General features: G+C 31.6%; 3 protein-coding genes across 7 annotated transcripts in view; 2 read left to right on the top strand and 1 right to left on the bottom strand.

Moving 5' to 3' along the window:
- The window catches only part of by (focal adhesion protein tensin), a 102,676-nt gene extending 96,189 nt beyond the window's left edge, over positions 1-6,487 (bottom strand). For all 5 annotated transcript variants that reach the window (XM_080169334.1, XM_080169335.1, XM_080169337.1 and 2 more), the window contains exons 1-2: positions 5,871-6,487; positions 1,962-2,133 (exon numbers count right to left, since the gene is read on the bottom strand). In XM_080169334.1, coding sequence (XP_080025460.1) covers positions 1,962-2,133; positions 5,871-6,316 — 618 coding nt within the window. In that variant the 5' untranslated portion in view covers positions 6,317-6,487. The remainder of the gene's footprint in view (positions 1-1,961; positions 2,134-5,870) is intronic.
- A 7,101-nt stretch (positions 6,488-13,588) lies between these two features.
- Positions 13,589-20,578, top strand: LOC145326179 (cytosolic Fe-S cluster assembly factor narfl). The gene is made up of 14 exons (XM_080169327.1): positions 13,589-13,781; positions 14,416-14,459; positions 14,775-14,847; positions 15,301-15,370; positions 15,635-15,715; positions 16,194-16,251; positions 16,695-16,812; positions 17,049-17,133; positions 17,301-17,415; positions 17,728-17,814; positions 18,164-18,260; positions 19,035-19,138; positions 19,434-19,618; positions 20,229-20,578. Exons 1-14 carry the CDS (start codon positions 13,640-13,642, stop codon positions 20,437-20,439), a joined length of 1,470 nt encoding a protein of 489 aa, XP_080025453.1. The 5' UTR covers positions 13,589-13,639; the 3' UTR covers positions 20,440-20,578.
- An 89-nt stretch (positions 20,579-20,667) lies between these two features.
- On the top strand, positions 20,668-26,576 carry eIF3f1 (eukaryotic translation initiation factor 3 subunit f1). The gene is made up of 9 exons (XM_080169330.1): positions 20,668-20,817; positions 21,295-21,412; positions 21,801-21,923; positions 22,311-22,410; positions 22,840-22,937; positions 24,088-24,179; positions 24,512-24,599; positions 25,638-25,806; positions 26,181-26,576. The coding sequence occupies exons 1-8, from the start codon at positions 20,681-20,683 to the stop codon at positions 25,803-25,805; spliced, it is 924 nt and encodes a 307-aa protein (XP_080025456.1). The 5' UTR covers positions 20,668-20,680; the 3' UTR covers position 25,806; positions 26,181-26,576.
- Positions 26,577-26,613: the final 37 nt, after the last annotated feature.

Below are 26,613 nucleotides of genomic sequence, written 5' to 3'. Positions count from 1 at the left end.
GTTCATTAAGTAAAGTGTCAAACGTTTCAACCAACCTATTGTGTTCTTTATAAGGGGGTATTTTTTGTATCATCATTGTGGATGTACATCAATTTATAGGCCTTTGCCTTATCCCTTCAGATTCCTGATTTTGACTACCTTAATTTATCCTACTGATTTACATACATATATATAAAATGCCTAAAGACTAAAGGGTATAACAACTTCAAAATTAATTTTCTATCAAACCTTTTTCAGCCTAGCAACTCTATAACTATGGTACATTTCAACTTTTTTCCTACTGAGTACGTTTTACTCAGATAGCTTTTTATTAGCTGATTAAAAAATTTCAAAAAATACAAACTTAAAATTTGTATAATAAAATTAGCTATCTAAACTAAACCGACATAATAAAAACGCATGAAAATACATGAAAAGGTATGAAAAGGCATATTTAAATACATAAAATGAGTATTAGTCTTAATATAATGTGATTCAGAAAATCTAATACTGTTATAAACTTATTAAAAAGCTTTCAAGTAATTAACAAAAATTAGTATTCATTGATTTATCCAAAATTAAGGGTAAATAGAAATTATTAGAAGCAAAGCTTCTTTATAACCAGGATCTGTACGTCATTCAGTTCGTCGGTGTCATATTAGTCTTTTTAGGCTCGGTAGCCACATGTAAGCCAAAGGCAAATCAATCTTTTACTATTTTTGATATCAACTGAAAGTTTAAACCTGACCGTAATATGGCAACCCCTCTTTTCAAATTTTTGTTTAAATCATCCAAACGGGTTTAAATTTGACGCGGAGCCCTGATTATTCCTAAATTCACGGAAGTGTCCATCGGTCCATGGAAAATCTTCCACTTTTCTTGCATCGTATTATAAATAGCTTTCCGCGGATATAAATTTACAAATAAGATTAAAGCCCCGAGATGCCGAAGGCATGGGATAAAAAGACTTGTTTTAATCTTATGATTATACATTTTTATATTCGTAGAAAACTGGATATAATACGATGCTAGACATAATTTTTTCGTATGCACGAAACCCGGTTCTAATCCACCGGATATTAATCGGTTTAGAAGGAATACGAGAAAATAATTCTGAAATAAAAGACAGAATTTTTGTTGGTTAATGTTTCAATTTTTTTTTTGTAGCTACATCATATTTATATCGCAAATTATTACACGTTTTAAACTGTAAAAATATCTTTTTACAAATATTTTAAACATTTTTACATACTTAAGCGTCTTCTATAAGGTTTACTAGTAATTATATTTATTTAATGGATGTTTTTATTGTTTACATATATCTGTTGGTTATTTTGGAAAGATTTTTGTAGTGTAGTTTCTTCTTGAAAACTAGTGCTAAGTTTTAATTATCAATATATTTATAGTATAATTATATTTTTATCATTAATGTTTATTAAGCTTCGTTTTTGAGAATGTTAATATCATCTTAAATAAATTAAATTTCCGATGAAGTATTAATAATTAAAATATGAGAATTCTATACAACAAAATAATCCTTCAGATCCTGTTTTGTTGCAAAATAATCATAAAAATAAAATCATAATATTAATTCTTCAAACTGACAGAACCATCTTAATTACTTACTGGCTCTTGTGGGGAGCCCTAACCCTACGGAGCTCTTATACTGCAGGGCACTATCCCTGCGTGGCTTAACTAACCTTAACCTAACCAATAATAAGCATACAAAAGTTTTTTTCTTTCTTCAAACTTTATTGTTTGTTTATTTGCAGTCAGGGGCTGCTATTCAGCCGATTAATTCCATCTGAAATTGCCGAAAATTAAATATTTTGTTGGAGTAAAGTTAGAGCAAAACTTGTATTTTGGTGTAACTGAAAGGGAAGTGGGTAAGAAAGGGGGGGAAAAGGGAAGGGGGTTGAGGGAAAATTTTCACTTTAAATTGTTTGTCAGAATCGCGATTTCCCTGATTTGCAGCAACTTACCTTTTCTAATAAATAATCTAGATCATCTTCATAGCTCCGGCCGTTATCAGCCCGCCCATCATTGCCGTTACGGCCCTCATGTCGCCGCCGATCCGGCCCTATGTTGGAAGGCGGTTTGCTCGGCGGGGCCGTCAGCTGGATATTGATTGAATTTGTGGCAGGCATTTTCACTGAGAATAGCTTAGATATTCATATTTTTCTTCGCGAAGCAGTTGATAGTGCCAAATAAAAATGACGTCTTACAATACAAATGACCAATAACAGGCCAGTATACATTGTAATTGTCCAATTGTAAACTGTATAGTGGCCTATCATTGGTCATTTGTATTGTATGAAGCCATTTTTTATTAGGCACTATCAACTGCTTCATGCTTTGCTTTTTTGCATGTTTGGTTTTCTTGTTCATTCTAATATTGCAACAAGGACAATTATGTTCATTAGTGGCGCAGCAATAGTAATCTAAAAAAGAGGGAGAGTATTCTTTTGTTTAAGTTATTTACTTTAACAAGTCCAATTGTGATAATCTGTAGATTAAGATTATTGGTGGAAAAGTTTAAACACTGTTACTTTGTACAATCCAATTAAGGCTCAATATTAAAATTATCGTTATCAGACAATTTTGTCCTTCATTATACACTTTCTCCCTGAATATTACAATTAGATTAAAATAAGTAACTCCTATTTACTGCAATAGATAGTCAATGTTTTTTTCTCTTATTAATTGATTATAATGACAGAGATACGGACATAACAGGACTATAGAAAAGCTAGGCTATCAAAAAACTGTATAAAGAAGAATCTAGAAAAGGAGATAAATTGGATAATTTGATGCTAACAATTAGATAATTAATTTAGCTGTTTTTCCTCTCAAAAATATGGATTAATAAAAACAAAAAACATTCGTGTTCATTTAAGACAGTATGATAATTCCTCAGACACTTAGGAACACTCAGTTCATCTAATATAGACATTTGGTTGGCCCCTTCATAAATATTCAGTTTCTGAGTTTATTTTGACTTTATAAAAAACTTTCAATATGTCAATCATTTACAAGTAAGAAATCAAACAAATGTATATTTGTCTATCCAATTATCTGACATGTTAGGCTTTGAAATTATGAATGTTGTCATCCTTGTTACCAGACTAAGAAATGTATTTCAACATCTATGTCAGTATTCCATGTTTTGTTGTTTATAAATGGACATTACACACAGACTATAAACAAGCAAAATCTTGTCCAGAAGTAGATACACTTTTCTACATTTCTAATACAGAGTTAGGAATAGCATGGATAATATCATCCATAAATTGGCAACAAATCTACATTTTTCAGTTTATCAGTATCTGCGCAGCAACTACAAGCTAACAATATTTTACAAAATGTTAAAAATTTCTAATGATTTATTCTCAAAATGTAAAGTTCTGCCTTATATTAAACTTGTTGCTTCGCCACTATGTTAAAGCGACTCTTTTACCAACTAGAGACTTTAAATTTAAAAACAAAATAGCCTAAAACAATGAGTTGCTTCCTTAAACTAGTAAACTAAAAGGAAATACAAAAAATACATACTGCTATATATATATAGTGGGATAAAAGAACAATTTTCTATGTTACACGGGTATCTACTTTTTTGAGTGAGAAATTTATAGTGAGTTACATACTGTGACATACAGAGTGAGGGAACCAAAGCTAGATGTTTATCATTTTCATAAGTAGCGCAGCAATATAAAGCTTATATTACCTTTTTAGTAGCTACTCTATAATTCACTTTATCTGTCCGTCAGTCAGTCCGTCCGTCAGTCCGTAACGCTATGGGGGAAATGGGATTTACTCAGCTCCTATAAAAGATAGAATGCTGAAATTTTTTGACAACATTTCCATCGTTAAGGAGCACAATTATTAAACATCAATGGCGGTCGGACAGCTTTTTAGCAGGTTTTAGGCTATTTTTTTTATTTTCCCACATTTTCCCCCATATCTTTGGCGTTTATGATCCGATTTTCAAATTTTTTTCAGTTAAAGATACCTATCAAAATTAAATTTCCCGTCGTTTGAAGAAAACAACAATGACTGTTTTTGCAGGTTTTTGGTTATTTTTATATTTTTTACATTTTCCCCCATATCTTTAGTGTTTTTGGTCCGATTTTCAAAATTTTTTCTGTTAAAGATATCAAAATTAAATTTCCGGTCGTTTGAAGAAAACACCAATGACGGTCAGTCCCATCCACGAACTTTTGTGCTTCGCTATTTATGGATGTTGTCATCCTTGTTTTTTAATAATTAAGATAAATAAATATATATCATAGGCATGCATAATAGTTAGACAAAATAATCCTATTGTGTAAAAGTATTTTTGTCTTTATCATAATATTTTGATAACTAATGAACCAATTGAGTTTTCCATTTTAGGTAAGCATCACATAGGTCCCGGAATGGTATTTGGTCACTTTCTTTTTAAATTGAAGACGTTCGATATTTTAGGCTTATTCTCTCTATAATACAGAGTTGGTATATAGAGATGCGAATTTAAAATGATAGGAGAAACAAGGTTAATAGCATCCATATAAGGGCAACAAATCTAAATATTTCACTTGATCAGTAGCTGGACAAAGTGTCTCAAAAAATCCGCCTTGTGACGTCATAAAAATGAGGATTTATTTCTTTTTTCTTTCCCACTTCACCTCTCATCTCCCTCATTTTTATTACGTCACATGTCTGATTTTTGAGACACTTTGTCCAGCTACGTTGATAATCACAATGATTACGGTCAAATATAAAAAGAGGATAACACAAAATAGATGAAAAAATAGATAGACATAGAGATAAAAAGTGACGATACAGATTAGATAATTATCTACAGACGGTATGCGTACATTAAATGAATTAGAGATAGAAAATAAGTTTTAAAATTACTCTATCAATGACAATTAGCCCTAGAAAATGGGTATAGTTATATGACAGAACTTTCTTTTCGAGTTAAACATACGTACTTACAGAATACTATAACATAGAGTAGCTGCGCTACTAAAAGATTGTAAAATCTTTTTTTAAAGTTGAAAACTAGTGCAGATGTATAGGGGTAAGTAGCAGGGACATAAAGGAATAAAACAATGGACGAAAAAATTATGTACATATTAAATTGCCCCTTCTGTAGATTTTTGGTTAAAAGAATGGATTGAGATAATTGAACAAACTAATCAAGTCATGATTTGATACCTAATCATACCCAAAGTTTTTAAGAGGCAACAAATAAGATATTAATTTAAAGTCCAGTGTCCCTGCCCTCCTGGATGAGTAGGCTTTATAGATTAAATCATACACAATCATTTAATAAAACAAGGAAAATAACGTCCATAAGAAGCATAAACAAGCTGTAAACAGTCAATTAAATATCAAACAAGAGCAAAGCTCTTGAACATATGTCATATTCTAGATATATTTTAACCCCCAGTCCGACATGATTACAGACTTATACACCCAACATATAGAGTAGTTGCAATATTTCTTAATTTGTTATTTGATTATTCATTTTAAAATCAAATCAATAAAATATAATGATTAATCTTGATGTCACTATTTTATGACACTAAATTAGTTGCTTTGGTTCTATTATCTTAGTGAAGATGGGCAGCAAACCATCAATAGACTTATGTAAAGCTTCCCTAAAATGGAGAACTCAATCAGTTTTTTTGGTTTGCAAGGATTTAACTAACAAACAAACAAAAATACTGATTTGTAAAAAAGGATAAGTAATGAAAACTTAATTAACTTAAAAAAATTTTTAGCGAAATAATTTATTTGATAACTGGAAGAATTTTTATGAACTTGAAAAGTAAAAAATGTTGATGAATTTGTTTACTTTTGATTATTTGAATTTTTTAATTAAAGCATGAATATCATAAATTCCTTCAATTTCACTTTTCTGCAACGCAGAATTTTTCCTCCCAACTTCACCACAACTTTTTGCACCGCCGTTGCTTCTGCTATTGTTGTTGTGGCTATTACCCCAGCTGTCAACCGCTGCTGACTGTTGTCGCCGACTTCCCAGATCCGGAAGGCCGCCAGTCAGTTGATCCAGATCGGCCAGCAGTGCGTCCAACGAAGTGGCCACTCGCGGCTGTTGAGCGGTCGTTGTGCTGTTGTTTATAACTTGTTGTTGTTGACCCACAACCACACCATTATTTTGTTGTTGATGACAACTGGTGGCACCTGGTGGGCCACCACTGTAATTACTACTTGAAGTTGTTGTGCCACTACCACTGCAACCACCGCCACTGCCCAAATTGTTGATAAAACCACAACTTCGGCTGTTGTTTAAAAAATCACTTTTGGGCGCCCAGTGCCCGTCGCTCATAATAACAAAAAATCACTTTACATTTTATCACTTATGATACTGATATTACAATTTATGTTTAAAATAATTAAATTTATTTTATATTTGCTTATAGAAACCACAAAAAAAGCAATGATATCACTGAATTGAAAAGAATGGGCCTGTTTGTCTTGTTTGCTATGCAGTTAGGCATGTACTGATGACTTAGTACATACACACACACACACACACACACACACACACACTCGGAACGAGAAAAGAGTGTAAGCACGAAGATTGGGGCACAGCGATAGAAGGGGAGTGGGGGACAGATATAAATGAAGGTGTACATAGCGGGACACACACTCACACACACACGCTACACAGATTTATCTATTCTTGGGCACAATCCTCATTACACACATAAACACACACACACACAGAAACTCTAAAATATAATCTCCCCAAAAATCATTGTATTTGTCTCTCTATCTTATACTCTCTTTTGCACACATACACACACACACACACTCACGCAAATACATACATGTAAATTTTTCAATGTACATATATGCCCAAGATGTAAAAAGGGTTTTTGGGTTTTCATTGCAGCAGCCTCTATTTCTCTTTCTCTCTCTCTCTCTCTCTCTCTCTCTCTCTCTCTCTCTCTCTCTCTCTCTCTCTCGCCCTATATATTTCTCTCTCTATGTATCTTTTACACTCTTTCTCTATTTCTAGTTTCATATTAATGATTCTCTTTCTTATATAAAAAGCAAAGCTTTTCTACGTTTAGGGGAGCTCGTATATGACGTAAGTAATTTTGGTCATGCTACAGCCTTGTATAAAGTATCCTTGGACGATAAAGAATGATTTAGATTGCATATCAACTCTATAACTATTATTTATTTGTCAATATGCCAAAAAACAATATGTCACAATAGTATAAGAGTAGCATCTTTATAATAAATTTATTTAGAACCAACCAATCTAATAATTTGAGCCAACAAAAAAGATAACGTGGTTATACAATTTTGAGTACCAGTGTAATTTACAATTTTAAGTTCCCTTTCTTCCTAGGTTTTATGGTTCTAGTCATTCTTGTTTTCTTTAAATTTGCATTTATTGCAAATAGAGCTAATACAAGGATGACAACATCCATAAGTAGCGAAGCACAAAAAATCGTCGATGGGAATACGTACAGGTAGATTTAAAAGGTTTTTACTAAAATCAATAATAGATTTATTGGATAAAATAAACATGAAACCTTGTTTTATTTTGCATGATGACGATGGTCAAAGTAAATTATATTAAAGATGCTCATAACAATGGGAAAAATTATTTTGATACTGATATCCCATAAAAGTTTGAAAATTGCATCAAAATAAACAAAGATATGGGGAAATATGTAAAACATATAAAAATAGCCAAAAACCTGATAAAAGGCAGTCTGTCCGTCATGGTTGTTTTATTAAAACGACAAAAAATTTAATTTTTAAATCCTTAACTTAAAAAATTTGGAAAATCGGACCATATACACTGAAGATATGGAAAAAAGTGTTAAATATATAAAAATAGCCTAAAACCTGCCAAAAAGGCAGTCTGGCTGTCATGGTTACTTTGTTTAAAAGACGGGAAATTTAATTTTGATATCTATAACTGAAAAATTTTGAAAATCGGACTATAAACACTGAAGATATGGAGAAAAATGTTAAATATATAAAAAAACAGCCTAAAACCTGCTAAAAAGGCAGTCTGGCCGTCATGATTGTTTTCTTTAAAAGACGGGAAATTTAATTTTGATATCTATAACTGAAAAAATTTTGAAAATCGGACCATAAACACTGAAGATATGGAGAAAAATGTGAAAAATATAAAAATAGCCTAAAACCTGCTAAAAAGGCAGTCTGGCCTTCATGGTTGTTCCTTTAAACGACGGGAAATTTAATTTTGATATCTGTAACTGAAAAAAATTTTAAAAATCGGACCATAAACACTGAAGATTTGGAGAAAAATGTGAAAAATATAAAAATAGCCTAAAACCTGCTAAAAATCGGTCCGAACGCCAATGATGTTTTATAGTCAATTGTGCTCCTTAATGATGGGAATGTTGTCAAAAAATTTCAGCATTCTATCTTTTATAGGAGCTGAGTAAATCCCATTTCCCCCATAGCGTTACGGACGGACTGACTGAAGGACGGACGGACGGACTGACTGACGGACGGACAAAGTGAATTATAGAGTAGCTTCGCTACTAATTTCTTTAAAAGACGGGAAATTTAATTTTGATATCTATAACTGAAAAAATTTTGAAAATCGGACCATAAACACTGAAGATATGGAGAAAAATGTGAAAAATATAAAAATAGCATAAAACCTGCTAAAAAGGCAGTCTGGCCTTCATGGTTGTTCCTTTAAACGACGGGAAATTTAATTTTGATATCTGTAACTGAAAAAAATTTTGAAAATCGGACCATAAACACTGAAGATTTGGAGAAAAATGTGAAAAATATAAAAATAGCCTAAAACCTGCTAAAAATCGGTCCGAACGCCAATGATGTTTTATAGTCAATTGTGCTCCTTAATGATGGGAATGTTGTCAAAAAATTTCAGCATTCTATCTTTTATAGGAGCTGAGTAAATCCCATTTCCCCCATAGCGTTACGGACGGACTGACTGACGGACGGACGGACGGACGGACTGACTGACGGACGGACAAAGTGAATTATAGAGTAGCTTCGCTACTAAAACTGTAATATGAGAAAAGAATAATATTCGAAAATAAAAATATTGCAACTTGTATTGCATATGAAATACCCCTTTAATTAGGATACTGCAATTTACACAACTAGCAAAGAAACATTCACTGTGTTTTTAACAAAAAGTTAGTGTGTTTTTGTTGATTTTTTTCAAAGGATTTGTTTTAAATATACATCTTTCCAAGATTTATTTAAGATTAAAAAACAAATATGCAAATGCAGTAATGTTGACTTCTTGATTTTATTTTAAGCATTTTAAAGATTCTGGTAACAATTCTAGAGTTGCAGCGCTTTCTAAATCGTACCTTACTACTCAGGGGCGTCCAAGCTTTTTATTTTGGGGGGGTAAAAAAATTTTAGGGGGGGGGTAATTCGTTTTTTGGGGGGGGGGTAAAATGGCGCACGAAGCGCGCCGCAAATTTTTTTTACCCCCCCAAAATTGTTTGGGGGGGGTAAATACCCCCTCCTAAATCGATAGGACATTTTTTACATGCCTAAATCTACAATAAGAGCAATTAATGGTAGACGGTCCTTTTTATTTTAAAAACATGAAGTGACATAGAATTACATTCGGACAAACGCAGGAGTCCCAAATGTCGAAATGGTCATACGCTGGAGTGGACACTAAACCTAAACTAACCTATTTTAGATTATCTTGAAGATTTTTAAAATTACTTAGTCCCTGCGGGGGCCTATTTGTACATTCATATCTTAACCTAACCTAATCTGTATAGAAATCAGTGTTCTGGAGCCGGAGCCGGGAGCCGGGAGCAGCAACATTTTTGGTGGAGCCGGAGCCGGATCCGGAGCCGTATTTTTCGTTAAAAACGGCTCCGGCTCCGGACTAGCTAAAAATGATTTTTTAAAGTAATATTATAATTTGGCAACGGTCTATTTCCATATAATAAACTGAAAAACTATTGTTACTTAACAAATAGACACACATCCTTCTACTTTTATATAGCTTTAATCAAATAAAAGCAAAATATTTTATATTATTTATTTTATTTTATCAAATTTAATAATGAAAAAAAGTTGATATATTAATTTTAAGGTAGGAGCCGGAGCCGGAGCTGGAGCCGGAGCCGGAGCCGCATCAAAATTATACGGCTCCGGCACCCTGATAGAAATACTTAATTAGATTAATATTTTAACACTCCTGCGTTTGCCCACTCCGACGTTTGGGACTCCTGGGTTTGTCCTGGATCCTTACATTCAATAAAAGCTACCATTTTTTAAATAGCTACGTTCCCAATAAAACATTTTAAAATCTAAATTTTGGACAGATGTCCTATGCATAAAAAATGTCTTATCCTTTTTAATTGGAAACAAGGGAAAAGTATAATAATGCATTGAAAACATTATATACTACTATGTTTTATTAAAGAATGTTGTTAATGTATGTAAAGTATTTTTTTGGTCCTAAAAGATCTTATTCACCGTTTCACCGATTGGTTTCTCCATTTTAGGTAAGCCTCACATTTGCACCGTTATGGTTTTAGGCTTTTGGGTTTTTAAAATATAGTCGTTTGATGGTTTTAGGCTACTTCACTGCTTTCCAGTCAAAAGATGTATCGTTCTGTTGTTGCTTTAATCCTATTTCTCTGATTTAATTAATTTCCAAAGACGAATTCCAGATGTTGATGAAAAATTTATGACATGGATTTTTTCAATGCTTGAAGCTACTCAATAATTTAATTTGTTTGTCCAAAGTTATTTTTTACATTATGGTTACTAGTTTTAACTAATTGAACAAAAAAAGTTTATTTAATAGATAAAGTAAAAGGATGTCTGTCTGTTTGTGTGTCTGAAGCTTAAGATCTCGATAATCTCTAGACTGATGTGATTCTACTTCATAGTGAAGTTTTTTTACATGCAAAGGAAATGTGTACAACAATTTTGGGGGAGGGTAAATCCACCCTCTCGAGAGAAATCATCCCTTTGAATATTCCCTCATCCTAAAATTTCAGGTCATATATTTATCAATTTAAGAAATTGGGCTTTGCACCTTAGATTTAATGCCATCCTTGTTATTAATGGCTTATAAAATGCATAGGATAGGGGGGAGGGGAGGAGGGGTGTGATAGAGATATAAAAACCTGAATTTTTATTGTTTTTTATTCCATGACAAATAAGGATAAGATGAATGTAAATTTGCAATACAATGAATATAACGATTTTTATTTATGTATAATTTTCGGGGAGGCTTCATATTTGTCTAAATATCAAAAGAAAATAAGATAAGACTAACGGCTGTTTCTCTATAACTTTAAGAATTTTTTAATACAAAAGAAAATTATTTTGGACGGGGGAAAATTTATTTGAAAGTAAGTAAAAGAAAAGAAAATTTAGGGAGGGGCATTTTTTGTGTGCAATATATCTCTGTAGGATGAAGGGGGTGAAAACCCCATCAAAACCTGCTTCAGATGAATACTACGTACTCTTAATGTTTTAATTGAAATAAGTTTAGCGTTTTACAAGATCCTACCTTACATATATACATACAATCAAATTACTACTTAAGAATCCAAAACAGACCATGGAATGCACCTCTGAAAACTGAAAACTAGAAGTTTCAGTCATTTTCGAGATATTACTCGACATATGAACATACATCATACACAGACAGACCTACACACGACTAACTACTTTCATGTATACGGTTTGCATAAATTAGTAAAAATGTAAATATGCCTTAAAAGGTTAAAAAAGTCATTAGCCAAAATGTACTCATTGATCAATTTTAGCCTTTTAAACTTTTTTATCTGAAATTTTCCTCGTTATGTATCATTTAAATATTCTCCAAAAGAGATGTAAATTAACAAATCGTGATTTTTCATATTTATATTCGTCTGTCTGTTACCAAGGATGATAATGTCCAATCCTCTTTAAAAAGAAACAGGATGTTTGTCTGTATAGTTGTACCGTAGGATCTCGCTAACTGCTAAACCACAATGGTTTTTCTTTTTAGTTAAGATATCATTGGTCCAGTAAAGATTTATAACTACTTCCCTTACCCTTTCTCATCACTTTTTTTACATTGAATAGATCAAAATAAAAATTAAAAATTAGACCACCCTGTCCCTCAGCGTATTATAAACAGACAGATATGACAGACACGAACACATAGAGTAGCTTCGCTTATAAAAATTAAATCGTGAAAAATAGAGGGTGAAGAAAAAGAGGTCACGTGAGCATTACAGGCAGACTATTGAGTAGTTACGATCCTTATAAATGTATGTGTGTGTGTGTGTGTGTGTATGTCAGTGTGCGTGTTTGATTTTTGGCTTTCTTGGTTAAATAGAATGATCTTTTTTTGGTTTGAATATCATAATGATGACTTGTCGTATTTTAACGTAGCACAGCTACCCTATATTTAAGGTTTTATTTGCTTTCATTCTTTCCATGCAATTGACAGGAAGCAGCTTATATTGTCTCCATAAATAATGGTCAAATATTCCAGCGTTTGGCCAAACTATGTCGATTGATGTGTCATCTTTCTAATATGACGTCAATCATTTTTTTTTTTTTTTACATATTCTCTCTCTTTTCTCTTTGTTATGAAAACTGAGCATCTGCTGTAAACTCACTTTGTCCGTTTGTCTAATCCATGATTTTTTGCTATTTATTTATATTGGCCTCATTGTGAATTTATTTTTCTAACACATTTTAGAATTGAATTGTTTGAAAATCTGAAGGTGAGAACTCAAGATCATTTAGATATTATTTAAACATTGAAAAATAAACAAAAATCACTTAAGATCTGTTAGTGATTTCCTCTACTAGAATTCCCTAATAGATCTATAGTATAGATGTATATACAGATAATTATATGCCGTTCTTCTTAAGGACCTTTTTTGTCTGTCTAGAAAATTTCTGCTATTTGGCTGTGTTAATACTCCTGACACTATTAGTTGATATCCAAAGACCCAATTAAGAGGCGACACAAGGTCCTTGGGATGGTTACATACAGTTTTTAGTGCTTTACTCTAATCATTCCCTCACATTTTCTCTATCTTTCTTATTTTCAATAAGTATTTTTTTTCCTTATTTCCGTGCTTTCTTTCTTTTCCATATTTTTTTCCTCTAAAAAATTGGCTTTGCCTTTAGCTTATAGGGGCTAAAAACCCAACACTATCTGTTATAATAACATTTGTGTCAAAGTCCACGGGTGAAAAGTCCAGAGGTTAGAGAGATCTACAGCGTCATCAAGGTGGACAGAAAGGCGGACAGACAATTTTGATCACAATTGATTTTATGAATCTGTCAAATATGACGTCGGCTGTCCATCAGAAGTCAGACGTCATTTCGCCTTAACGCCATAGAGTAAATGTGTTTATCTTCGGCTGCTTATTTAAAAATTTTGTAGTTTGGGTTATTAGTAATACAAAATATAGAAACAGTAGGTTTATATTAATTTTTGTACATGAAAAGTTTAAATTTACTTTCAAAAACAGCTTCAACATAATTTCCTTATATGCCAAGGTAACGACGACATTTGTTGAGAAAATGAGTTGCGGCATTTCTGTGCTCCAGTCATCAAAAAACAAAACAACGTGGGGTAACATCTTGCGTAATGATAAATTAAACATATTTTAATAATCATTTTATGTATAAACAAATTTTTTCAGATAATAAAATGAGTAAATTTAGCGGAGTTTTACAATTGACTGATTTAGATGACTTTATAACCCCGTCCCAAGAATGTATAAAGCCCGTCAAAGTCGACAAAAAACCGGGTGCTAAAAAAGGTATGTAACCTATCCAAATATTAATTATGCGGCGAAAACACTGTTAATTGAAAATGTCCGTCTGTCTGATAAAAACCGTTACTACGACCTTCTTAGTTTCTATAAAACTGTTACTCGATCATAAGTATTTTTTTCTACCATTTGAGAGAAAAAAAATATTTTAGATTTATAATATTTGGGTGTTATATAAGTTAAGTACCTATGCGTTGCTTATGATCTTTATTCTGAAATTTTACTCTTAATATTTTTAGTTTGTTGATTATTTCATGTGACCGATGTTAAATTGACTTTAAATAAGCTTGTTTTTACTTTTAGGGCTGGGGGCAATCCGCCCAATTTTTGAGTGTGATTCGGATTCTTTTAAAATCCACCCAAAATAAAAGCGGATTAAGTCATAAAAATTAACAATCCGAATTTGCAATTAGAATTGCGGATTGCCGAATTGGATTCTGGGTCCAAAAATTGGACGGATTCTAGAATCGGATTTCCAACCCTGGTTTGATTAAATGTTAAAATCATACCTTATTACAACAAACAAAAAACCCTCGATTGATTGACTAAAGTACGTCTTATTATATTCATTTAATGGATGAATTTATTGTTTTAATTAATGTCTAAATGTTGATAAACTTAGGAACTGCCAAGATTCAAATTGAAGCTGATGGATCTTACATTGAGGTATGATTATATAGTTGAGACTTCTGTTTTAATCCTTAACTTCTAAATAATATAATTACTACACCGAATGAGCTTTCATTTTAATGAAATCTTTACTTAGGTCTTGGGATGGTGTTAGGTTATTTTTAGGTAGATTTAAGTCATGGGGATGGTTTTATGTGATTTTTCTTATCATAGCCTCTTTTTTGCAAACAGAACCCTTAGATGTCTTAATATTCTGACATATTTAACTATCAATATAACCTTAAAATCATATTATTTTTGTACAAACTTATTATGAACAAATGATTGAAATTTAACTTACTTTTAAATTAGGAAAATGAATTGGGAGAAAAGAAACAACTAGAAAAAGCATCCATTACGTTAGCTGATTGCCTAGCTTGCTCAGGTTTATAAAATTTCTTTCTTTTATTGAGAGTGGAAGGGCTCTTTATGTGTGCTGTGTCTTAATTTACCTATGTCGATTGTTGAATAAATTGTGTTAAAAGAAATCTGAGTAGGTATATAAAAGTCTAAAATTGGTTATGCAATTTTTCTTTGATCTTAAAGGATAAGACAATGGACGATAAATTAATGTGCATCCTCATTAATGATAACCACATTAAATTACCTGGCCTTTTGTAGAGTAAAGTTATTGGTTAAAATTTTTTAGATACAATCAGTTTGGACCAAATCATTCAAAATGCAAGTACCCAAGATAACTTTGTTATAAAACTATGGGTACCTGTTTAATTTATAGTAAATTGTCCCCTGCCCAAGTTTTATTGAAATAGGTAGGTAGTTATTAAAAAATAATATTACGTAACTTTTTGATCCAATTAAGATACTTTAATTATCATAGGATGTATAACAAGCGCAGAATCAATATTGATAGAACAACAAAGCAATGCTCAGCTTCTTAAAATTTTTCAGTAAGTACCTATTTAAAATACCTAAACTAGTTTTGCGCCTAGCTTTTAAGATCCAAGCCTACTGTACACTTTGTCATGTTCACTATTTATTTCTGACTTCTTTTGATTTTTAAGTAATGTAATATCCATTTTCCGTAACTTTACATTGAAATGTATTTAAATCAATTCATAATATGGATTAATTTCTTAACTTAAATAACCACTTGTAAATAAGTTGAGGTAGTTAACAAATTAAATAATTAAAATTTTGTTGTAAATTTTTAGAGAAAAGACAGAAAATCCATTATCAGAAAACAAGCCATTTATCGTCTTCAGTTTAGCAATCCAACCTATTCTATCATTAAGGTAATAATTACATTATTTGTTATTTATTAAAAATACTGAAATAAAAGACTAAGAATATTCCTTAGATTGTTCAAAAATGTTTTATGGCTTGTTTTTAATGCAATCATCTTGTGTGTAGATGTTTATATATATTGCAGGGGTTATATTCTGCACAAGTTTCATTTTTTCCCCGGCTAAATTTATTTTTATTTTTTTCCCTTCTAGTTTTTTCTAGCAAGGAAGGGGATAAAATGGAAAAATATTTTCAAAATTCTTTATTTTATTCATATTATCCCCCCTCCCACATATTCTTTTAGTTTTTTTTTCACCAAAAAGTGGAAAAAAATGCTTTCAGTTCTCTTAACTTTTAATTTTTTCACCCCAACCACAAAATTTTTATTTTTTTTACCCTTCCCCCCCCCCCCCCCTTCAGCCGGGTCAAATTTGCAGAATATACAGTATACACCCCTAATATATATTGATAACTTTTTTGTTTTAGTGCTGATTATAAAATGGAACCAAATGTTTTAGTCAAGAAACTTTCTACATTCCTGAAGGTACATTGAAGAAAGTGAATATGTGAATTGGGGAGAGGGGGGGGGGGGTAAACTTCAGGGGAAGATTATATTTATATATATTTTTTGAATTACATCGATTAAAGATATTTAAAAGGAGAAGAAAAGAAATTTAACTTGATTGGAAAATTTACACCTGAGGAAAGTTTAGAAATAAAAGGACAGAAAGGGCATTAGGTACTTAAGTGTGTCACGTGGAAAATAATTTTATGAAATATTAGAACATGAAAGAAGTGTCTGGTCTGATTTTTTGTATTTGATGCATGTTTGATTTTTTCTGTATTTTGAATATTATACATCCCAATTGATTATTACATAAACCTAAGTAGAGAAAAATACTACTTTCCCCTGGAAAATGGCAAAATTTTATTAATTTACTGTTTTTTTCTCGAAACTTAATAATAAATAGTTAAATCATTTTGTAGAATCTAGGAGCAGATATGGTATTAGACATGAAATTAGCAGAGGATATTTCCATTGTTGAACAACAAAATGAGTTCATTTCAAGATACAAAGAAAGAAAAGAGGGAGGAAAACATCCAGGTGAGTTTTAAAGTTTTATGATTTTATGAATTATTTTGCGGATTTGTGAAAATGTTGGCTAATAAATATTAGGTAATTCTTTTTTCACCACAAATGGCCGCGTCGATACTATATAGGAATCTAATTGAAGCTTCCTGAAAATGGATAATTTTTCGTTTCAGAGTTTAGCGAGGTCTTCCTAAACAAACAAAAAATCTTTACTATTTTATATTATAACTTAATTATTGTATCTTCAGGTCCTATTTTAACATCTGCGTGTCCTGGTTGGATTTGTTACGCGGAGAAGACCCATGGTAACTGGATTCTTCCTTTTATTTCAAAGTAAGTTCTAGGTATAATTTTTGACAGCCGAAAGGAATGAAGCTAGTATAGGGCTTTTTATTAAATTATTTTTATTAAGTCTCATAACCAATTAAAACACATATTGGTAAGATATGCTGAAGAGAGAAAAGAATTTTAATACAGATACTAAAATTTTATATTTTTAGAGTAAAATCTCCGCAACAGATTATGGGAAGCTTGGTAAAATCTTATGTACCTGACAAAATGAAGATTGATCCTACAAGAGTGTATCATGTCACTGTTATGCCCTGCTTCGATAAGGTGAGATTTATATTTTTTATTTTGTAAAGTGTTTAAGAAGATGATTGACTCAGGTCTTGGTCCAAAGATATCATAAGTATTATATAATAATTACTTTCGTCAGTTGATTTTTGCAAGACAAAAATCCATAAAACAAAAAAGTATTAGTTTATGATGGTCTGATAAGATCTCGTTAGCCACTTTATCGACTAAGTTATCTAATTTAAGGAAGCTAGGGGCTCAGTCAATTGTATATAATTTTAAGGGGTTTTATTTTTTTATATATTTGATATTTATTTTTGAAATGATCATTGAATAACTATTTGTTTTTAGAAATTAGAAGCATCGCGAGAAGATTTTTATTCTGAAATAACAAATGTCAGAGACGTAGACTGTGTAGTTACATCTTTAGAAATTCAGGTGGGTACAACTTTTTTTCTATCTTTGTAATGTTTTAGTTCGGTTCAGAGTGAGTGGGACATTAAGTAATGAATATTCCCTTGATGATTAGGTATTGTATTCTTGTCTCTTTATGACACTTTTTTCTTCTTTCACTTGATACTTCTCTTGTGACTCTCTTGTAACTCGCATCTTTCCCAAGGTTAATTTGTAGATGTGTTACTGATTTTTGTCAATTATAATACTTTGAAACAAAATTACGTTCATAAAATGGGCAGGCATCGTTACTAAATCATTATGTATGTCATTTTTGTAGGATAAACACGGAAAATCATGGTCTAGAAATACATATTTTATTTTGTATTCCTAGGATTTATTGAATGAACAAGGAGTTGATATAACAACCTTGGAAGAAACTAATCTCGATTCTTTGACTGATGCGCCTACTATCATTGAAACTAATTCAGGTATGGTGTAATTTTAGTATAACTAAAGATCCAAGTCTGAAACTAATATAAACTTTCTTGGGGCTTTACTCTTAAGATTTTGTCAGGTCGGGAATAACATTGGACAGAAAATTACAATTGTACTCAAAGTTTTTTTTGACATGATCGTTTATTGGTTAATTTGTAAACTTTGCGCAATTTAAATTTACAGTACGGGCAATTTTGTTACACATTATTAAGGGTTTTAAACAATTAATTTTTCATTATCTTATCCCTTAAAATACCAACTAAATTTGTTTTGAGTTTTACCATTTAATAACTTCTTAATACAACTTGTTTATAGGAAGCTAAAGTATGAGTTATAAAGTTCTAGGATGTAACTAAATACATATAAAAACCCTTTTATTATTTTATGGTTATTTATGGCAGGTGTCTAACAACCAATATCTTTAGTATTTATGGCAGGTATCTAATAACCAATATTTTTTTATGACAGGTGTCTAACAACCAATATTCTCATTATTTATGACAGGTGTCTTAACAACCAATATCTTTGTTATGTATGACAGGTGTCTTAACACAATCAATTTTATGACAGAATGTCGAATGACCAATAACTTTATTATAGGTGTCTAATAACCAATATCTTTATGATTTATGGCAGGTGTTTAACAACCAATATCTTTACATTAATTTACGACAGGTGTCTTGCAACCAATATCTTATTATTTATGACTTTCCAATAACCAATATCTTTATTATGATAGATGTTTAACAATGATGATCTTTATTTAGGTTCAGGGTCAGGAGGGTATTCCGACCATGTGTTTAGAAAAGCTGCGCAGGAAATCCACGAACAAAGTGTTGAAAACATTCAATATACTACATTAAAAAATCAGGTACATAATAAAATTTTATTTTATGCTTTTTAATAGAAATTTTCTTTATAAATTTTTAAAGGAAAAAATAAAGATACAACCTTTTTTGATAAGCAATTTCCGAGGTCTTAAGTTTCAGGCTCAAACCTTTCTACTTTATATCAATAATCTATATTTTTCTAAGGATTTTAAAGAAGTAACACTCACACGTCCATCGGACGGCGCTGTACAACCTTTTTTGATAAGCAATTTCCGAGGTCTTAAGTTTCAGGCTCAAACCTTTCTACTTTATATCAATAATCTATATTTTTCTAAGGATTTTAAAGAAGTAACACTCACACGTCCATCGGACGGCGCTGTCCTTTTAAAATTTGCCATTGCCAACGGATTCAGAAACATCCAGAACCTTGTACAGAAGATGAAAAGGAAACGTTGTGATTTTGATTTTGTTGAGATTATGGCTTGTCCCAGTGGTTGCATCAACGGTGGAGCTCAAATAAGGTAGGTATATCTAGATCAGGGAGGGAGGGGGTATTGGACTGTTAATTATACAAGTCACAGAAGTGTATATACATGTTCTATCATTTAGCGACTTAAAACTTTGGTTGACTGATTAAGTTTTGATTGGGTTATACAAACTTTCACCAATAAGGGAAAAAGGGTTGCAAGTAAAATCCGTAAATGTTGCGTGTTTTAAGTTAAAAACAGTAGTAGAACGATAAAAAATTCCTATGTTAAATTTTAAAAAAAAATTGTCTATAGTTCTTTTCAATAAGAAATGCACATATTTAGTGAATATTATCGTTCTACTACTATTTTTAAGCCTTAAAACACATACCTTTACGGATTTTACCTGCAACCTACTTTTTCCTTTGTATCAAATCATAATTTGGGTTGTTTTACAATTTATCTTTCATTGTCTTATTCTTTTAAGATCTCTGATGATCTGATAAAATCAAATCAAAATAATATTTTACATTAATCATGTATCTTGGTTTTGAAAAGTGTATTTTAAAGATTTATACAATTGTGTTTTTCCTAAATGGTGAAATTCCTAACTTGTAATGAAATTATTTTTATCAATCCTTTGTAAAAAGATATTTTATTACAGGCCAAAAGGAGAGCATAGCAGCAAAGAACTAATAGCCTTCCTAGAAGAAGAATATTCAAAGTTAAAAACTGGTTTTCCAGAACAGAATGTACAGGCCAATCAGCTGATGCAACAATGGTTTGGCGCCAATTTAGATAAACGCCGACATTTTCTCTACACAGATTATCACGAGGTTGAGAAAATGACCAATGCATTAGCCATTAAGTGGTAGAAAAGTGCCAAATTAGTCAAATTATATAAATATTTATCTACCTATGCTTTTCTATAGATTTTATAGGTCAAAGTATCTTATTATTTGTCTGTGATATAAACTAAAATTTGAATAGTGTGTATAACTTTAATGTAAACAAGGAATTATATATCCAAAACTAGTACAGTAAAATATTAAATTTAGATTATCTTCATATATTTAACGTGCATAAATGTTTACAGTAATTGAAGCTGCGCCTCAAATGTCACAAAAAGTGAATATTATGATAGAAGCTATTTTCAGAATAAGCATGGCGGTCAACATTAGGGTGAAAGTTCACCCTGTAGTCCTATTCCAGATCACTGACAGCTATGAGAGGAGGAACTTGGATAGTCCTAGGTAGGTTCACACCTGTATTTATCTTCCATTCTTCTATCCCTACCATCTACAAATGAAATTAAGTAATATTTCTATTTTATTTTATTTCACTTTATATTTTCATATGTTTTCTCTGCCAATGAGGTGGTTGTCTCTACACCAATCTCGCTTAACCTTTATCCTATGTTTCTTCTTTACAGAAAAGGGTTAAATGGATCCCAGATAGAAAACTAGGATTTCATTTTTTTGTTGCAAGCTCAACCCTCCCATAAAATCGCCTCTGGAAAAGTATTTTATAAGCCTTTAGAACATAACTTGTAGTCTCTAACGGCATGGCCGTTAGTTTTTAGTTAACAGTAATATAAACTTATGAGAAAATAATATATCACTGGGCCGGGATAGATAGCAACATAGTTAACTATCTTGATTCAATATTTTTCATGTAAATGATCTGCTATAAATAATTCATAAAAAGTCTCTACATCCATTTTTTCCCAGGGTTATTGGAACTCTGGTAGGAAGTGTGGACAAACAGTGTGTGGAGGTGACCAACTGTTTCAGCATCCCCCACAAGGAGCATGAGGACAGGGTTGAGGCCGACATCATGTATGCCCAGGTAAACATATTTTCATTTGTTGTGTTGATTCCCACACTTTCAATAAGTTCGAATCTTGGTTCGACAACGCATCATAACTAAAGAGGTTAAAAATGATTCCTACTGCTGCTACGTAAGTTGCATGATAGTATAAGAAATGCCTTGGCCCTTGAAACAGGCGCAACTTTTACAATGCACAGATAGGACTTCTCAGACAAAGGTATGTTGTGTTGACAAGACTAAATTATAGTTATTGTATAGAGTTGATTATGGCAGATGTCTTACTTTAATCCGCCCAAATTGAGACTAGGTAACATCAAGGCGAATCATACTTTAAAGTTATTTTATTTAAAGCGGCTCATTTATCTAACTACCTATACAATTTAGATTTTCAATTATTATTTTTTAGGAAATGTTTGACCTGAACAAGAAGGTTTCCCCGCAGGAGAATCTGGTTGGTTGGTTTGCCACCGGCAATGAAGTGACCAATCACAGTGCTCTCATTCACGATTACTATGCCCGTGAGACTAAGGTATGTTTTTATTGGTAGTTTTATTATAAAGTGACCAATCACAGTGCTCTGATTCCCGATTACTATGCCCGTGGAACTAAGGTACATTTTTATTGGTTGGTTCATTTGCCACTTGTTATGAAGCATTCAATCATAGTGGATTTTTGTAAGAAGTTTCATTGTGATTGGTGGATTCACGATTACTTCGGAAAGAGTTTATTGGTTGAGTTTTTGGTTGAGTTGTATTAAAGCAACCAATCACAGTGCTATTATCTTTATAACAAACATTTTTATTGATTGGTTGGTATGTTTATGAACAATCACACACATTTTTATTCTTAAAAGGCTATCCATTATGCAGAATATATATCACATTAATAAGAAAATCGAATTCCTGTAATATTTCAGGATCCTATCCATTTAACCCTGGATACCACCCTGGAGAATGGACGTATGACAATGAAAGCGTATGTCTTTGTCCCTCTCGGTGTTCCTGGAGCTACCACAGGCAAAAAATCATATTTGAACTTATTAGTTTTTATATTAAATATACGATATCACTTTCTTTCGAAAAAAATCTGAATTATTTTCAAAAGAGGTAAAGGCATAAGGAGAAATCTTTTTCCTATAGAAAAATAAAAAAAATATGAACAGACTTAAGTCCACCTAAAGACTTACTTATAGAGATAAGTGTAACGTTGCTCATTACATTATGATTTATAATATTAGAAATCCATAGGTATAAAATATTGTTTTAAAAATATCTAAAATCATATTTAAAAAATGGATTGTACATATGGACTGGTGATACAACTGTTATGTTTTCTTAATTGCACATAAAAATTATATAATAAACAAGCTAAACCTTTAAGAGATTTCCGATGAAGAAGGACAGACACTTTAAAAAGTTCATATATGATTTGTTTTTGGCCGCCAGGATCTATGTTTACCCCAGTGCCAGTAGAGGTGACCGCTTCAGAACCTGAAATAGCCGGACTTGACCTTCTTCACAAGACCAAACTTCAGAAAACGTTGGTACGAGTTATTTCGAATAATGCAATAAATGGATATCTTGAAACTGTCTGTTAGGTCATTAAGAAACATTTATGCATTCTATGCGTAATCGTATATAATATTACTAGCGGCTTCGCCCCTAGCCTCTAGTGGCTTTGCTTAGATTTAAAAGAAAAATTTTAAAAAAAATTTGGGGGGGGGGAGGAAATTTTTTTTTTCTGAGGGGGGAGGTAGTCGACCCCACTATTTTAATTTAGTTTTAAAAAGAAAAAAAATGTTTTTTTTTTTGGGGGGGGGCGTATTTTTCATTTCTTTTTTTTTTGGTGGGGGTGTCCCACCCCTCAAGAAAATAGTTCTAAACCTTCCTGGGACCTATGAGAAGCTACCCTGTAAAGAAGATAAAGACAGACATCGTTCTACTTTGTATTATAGATACAAATGTTAAAGTTAAATCATATACATCTGAACTTGTCGTTCTCATGAGCTTAATAATTCGAAAAAAATAGGGTTGTCTATTTCAAGTGCCTGAAAAAGACTAAAATAAGCCTTTTTTTGGATTCCGTTCTGGATGAACATTACCTTCTAGTGTTTCTTCTTACCTTCGCAAAACAGCTAAATTCAGCTTATGATTTCATTTGACCTTCAAATTCATTTTTTTAATTTTTGGTTTTGATGGCAACAGCTATTTCTTTTCGATAAAAGTGGAAATACTGTAAACTATTTCGCTTTAATCACAAGGATTTATTTGTATCTTAATTCTGAGTTTATATAATCACAGGACAAAAATGTTATTGTTTTGTTTAATAATCCACTTTATACTAAAATTTTTCCACATTGTGTTATGCGTTAGATCCTGCCACTAGGCAACATATTTGATATTCATTGTGTATTAAAATTAATTAAAACTAGGTATATTGTTTATATATAAATATCTAAATATTCTGATCATATAATTGTGTTTTAATATGTTGATTGAAAAAAATATTTTGATTTTGAAAAAAATCAAAAAAATCTACTGCTAGAGACTAGATTTTACTTGAAATTTGCTGAGTGTTGACAATGTGCTTTGATAAATTAAAACTATTTTGAATAAAGTCATATTTTGATGTTTTTATTTCAATTTCTTTAATTAAATGTCTCAATTATGAAGATTTATAATTTTAATTTGCAGCAAAGACCTTCTACTGTGGAGCCACTGCCTGATCTGACCAAGATTGCGGAGGCCGCAGCTAAACTGGAAGATTATCTGGATGTTCTTCTCAAGTAAGATTTTGTAATTTCGATAGTGAGAAAAATATGGAAAAAAAGCACAAAAACGGATTAATTGAGTAATAGAGCAGTTGTTTAGTGGTTATATTAAAGAGGGAGAAGAATACTAAACCACATAGGAAAAGATAGATATAGGAAATAGTAAAATACAAGTTTGACTACAACTTACTCGGTGTAAGACTTTCTTTTGTAGCATGACCTACGGACTGACCGACCAATTAAGTTGTATACCTATGTATGCCCTTCACTAAATAAAACCAACTGTCTATTTTAAAAAGCACCCGAATTTAATCATAGTTAAAAGAGTAACAATTTTAACCATTTAGGTATGTTGGATCTGTTTGTGATGGAACCCATCAGGCAGACAATGCAATCGGCCGCCAGCTCTGGGATCTGGTCCAGTCAGTTCCTAAGGTAACTTTTCATTTAGTGAAAAAAAAACTAAAAGAATATGTGGGAGGGGGAATAATATGAATAAAATAAAGAGTTCTGAAAATATTTTTCCATTTTATCCCCTTCCTTGCTGGAAAAAAGTAGGAGAGGGAAAAAAATGAAAAAAATTGCAGCAAGGGAAAAATGAATCTTGTGCTGAATATAGGTACATCACTGTATAACTAAAAAAAGAAACCTAGATAAGTTTATTCACCAAAAAAATGCTCAAGTTCAATGCTTGAAGGTGCTTAAAATCACTTGCTCTCGTTCGTACATACTACAGTGTGTTTTTTTTTATGAGAACTTTTTTGAAAGCAATTTTACCCCACTTATAGTTATCAGAATTTAAAGATTAATGGCTTATTTCCTTCGTTTTTTAAGGGAAATTATGAAACAACCAAAAAAAATTACAGTTTTTGTTGAAAAAGTACAGTAAAGTTGAAAATTAAAAACTTAGGTGACAACATCTAAAAATGGTTTTAGCGCATTTTTCTTATGCTAAAATTGGATTTTCAGTAGTCGACTTTGGGGGGCCAGTACTTTCTCCCTGATTGAGATATGGCCTTCAAACTTTAACCTATTCTAGTACATGTCCCCAATAGTATCTGTATAAATTTATAGCTCTATATCTCAACTTTGCAGCGTTTTGCAGCCATTCTTGCAAAAGGTAGAATATTTGAAAATAAGAAAAATGCGCTAAAACCATTTTTAGATGTTGACACCTAAGTTTTTAATTTTCAACTTTACTGTACTTTTTCAACAAAAACTGTAATTTTTTTTGGTTGTTTCATAATTTCCCTTAAAAAACGAAGAAAATAAGCCATTAATCATTAAATTCTGATAACTATAAGTGGGGTAAAATTGCTTTCAAAAAAGTTCTCATAAAAAACACACACTGTACATACCTAGTCCCCTATCAAAAAGAAGAAAAAAATAGGCATGCAAATTTATCTATGTAACTGGGATGCCATTTTCGAGATTATAATAATCTATTAGAAAATTGTATGAATAACTTTTTAGATGGACTCTGAGGAGTTTGAACGTATGTTGAACAGCAACGTGAGAGACTTGTTGATGGTGATCTACCTGTCACAAATGACCAAGACACAGCTCAAGTTGAACGAGAAGCTCTCCATGCACAGCGCGGCCAACATCAAGGAAATGGCCAAGCTCATTCCATCTGATTAAGGTAAAGTTTTCTACTGGGAGGGAGGGGAAATTTGTGACCACGCTATCTCAGAACCTTAAGGTTCATTTATTGAACTTTGGTTGGTTCTAATCTTCTCTATTAATAATTTAAATCTACAGGAGGGGTAATTTTGTGAAATCATTATAGGGAATTTATTGTCCATGTTATTATCCCTTAGACTTTCCAACAAAAAAGATAGGTAGGTTTTCTCCAGAATTTGTTTCATTCTCATAAGGATCACTTACAAGGCTCATTAACAGTTTTATATTATGCGTTATGAAATTATTTTAAGGTAAAAAATAAGACTTTTTTTCTTTTGGGCAGTTTTATTTAAAGAGTATAATCTTGTTCACTTATTTCGATTTTGATTTCAGTTTTATCAATCCACACAATTATCTGGAAGAAAGATTGAACCGCCCAGCTGAATTAAAACAACAACATTTAACTATTCTCTTTTATTTTACCATCAATTTTGTGCACATTTATTGTACATATTTGTGCACATACACACACAAACTGTACAACATTTTGGTGCACTATTGTGCATTGAATGGCTGTGCAGTATTTGATATTTATTATGTTGTATTGTGTACTACACCTAGTATTGAAATCGGATTTTGATCGTAGGTAGCGTTATGCCCTCCCCTTGATTTCTTATAAAAAAAAGACCTTTTTGCTACCAATTTTATAATAAGGGGAGGGCTTTTTTTTAGTATCATGAAACTTTTTGTCATTTAAAATTAAATTCAAATAAAGATTTATCTAAAATATTGTTTATATGCATGTATTTTAAACAAAAAAAATTTG

This window comes from Acartia tonsa, chromosome 8, assembly GCF_053477335.1.
Source record: "Acartia tonsa isolate MP-2025a chromosome 8, ASM5347733v1, whole genome shotgun sequence".
NCBI classification, from domain to species: Eukaryota; Metazoa; Arthropoda; class Copepoda; order Calanoida; family Acartiidae; genus Acartia; species Acartia tonsa.
Note: the sequence above shows the minus strand (reverse complement) of the source record. Positions and strands in the feature narration are given on the sequence as shown.

What these genes read in the sequence shown, in the direction of transcription:
- LOC145326179 (XM_080169327.1), top strand. Translation starts at nt 13,640, where the DNA reads ATGTATAAACAAATTTTTTCAGATAATAAAATGAGTAAATTTAGCGGA. An exon ending in CTGATGGATCTTACATTGAG is followed by an intron (nt 14,460 to 14,774) that starts GTATGATTATAT and finishes CTTTTAAATTAG; the next exon opens with GAAAATGAATTGGGAGAAAA. An exon ending in TATCATTGAAACTAATTCAG is followed by an intron (nt 18,261 to 19,034) that starts GTATGGTGTAAT and finishes ATCTTTATTTAG; the next exon opens with GTTCAGGGTCAGGAGGGTAT.
- eIF3f1 (XM_080169330.1), top strand. Translation starts at nt 20,681, where the DNA reads ATGTCACAAAAAGTGAATATTATGATAGAAGCTATTTTCAGAATAAGC. An exon ending in CCAAACTTCAGAAAACGTTG is followed by an intron (nt 22,938 to 24,087) that starts GTACGAGTTATT and finishes TTTAATTTGCAG; the next exon opens with CAAAGACCTTCTACTGTGGA. An exon ending in TATCTGGATGTTCTTCTCAA is followed by an intron (nt 24,180 to 24,511) that starts GTAAGATTTTGT and finishes TTAACCATTTAG; the next exon opens with GTATGTTGGATCTGTTTGTG.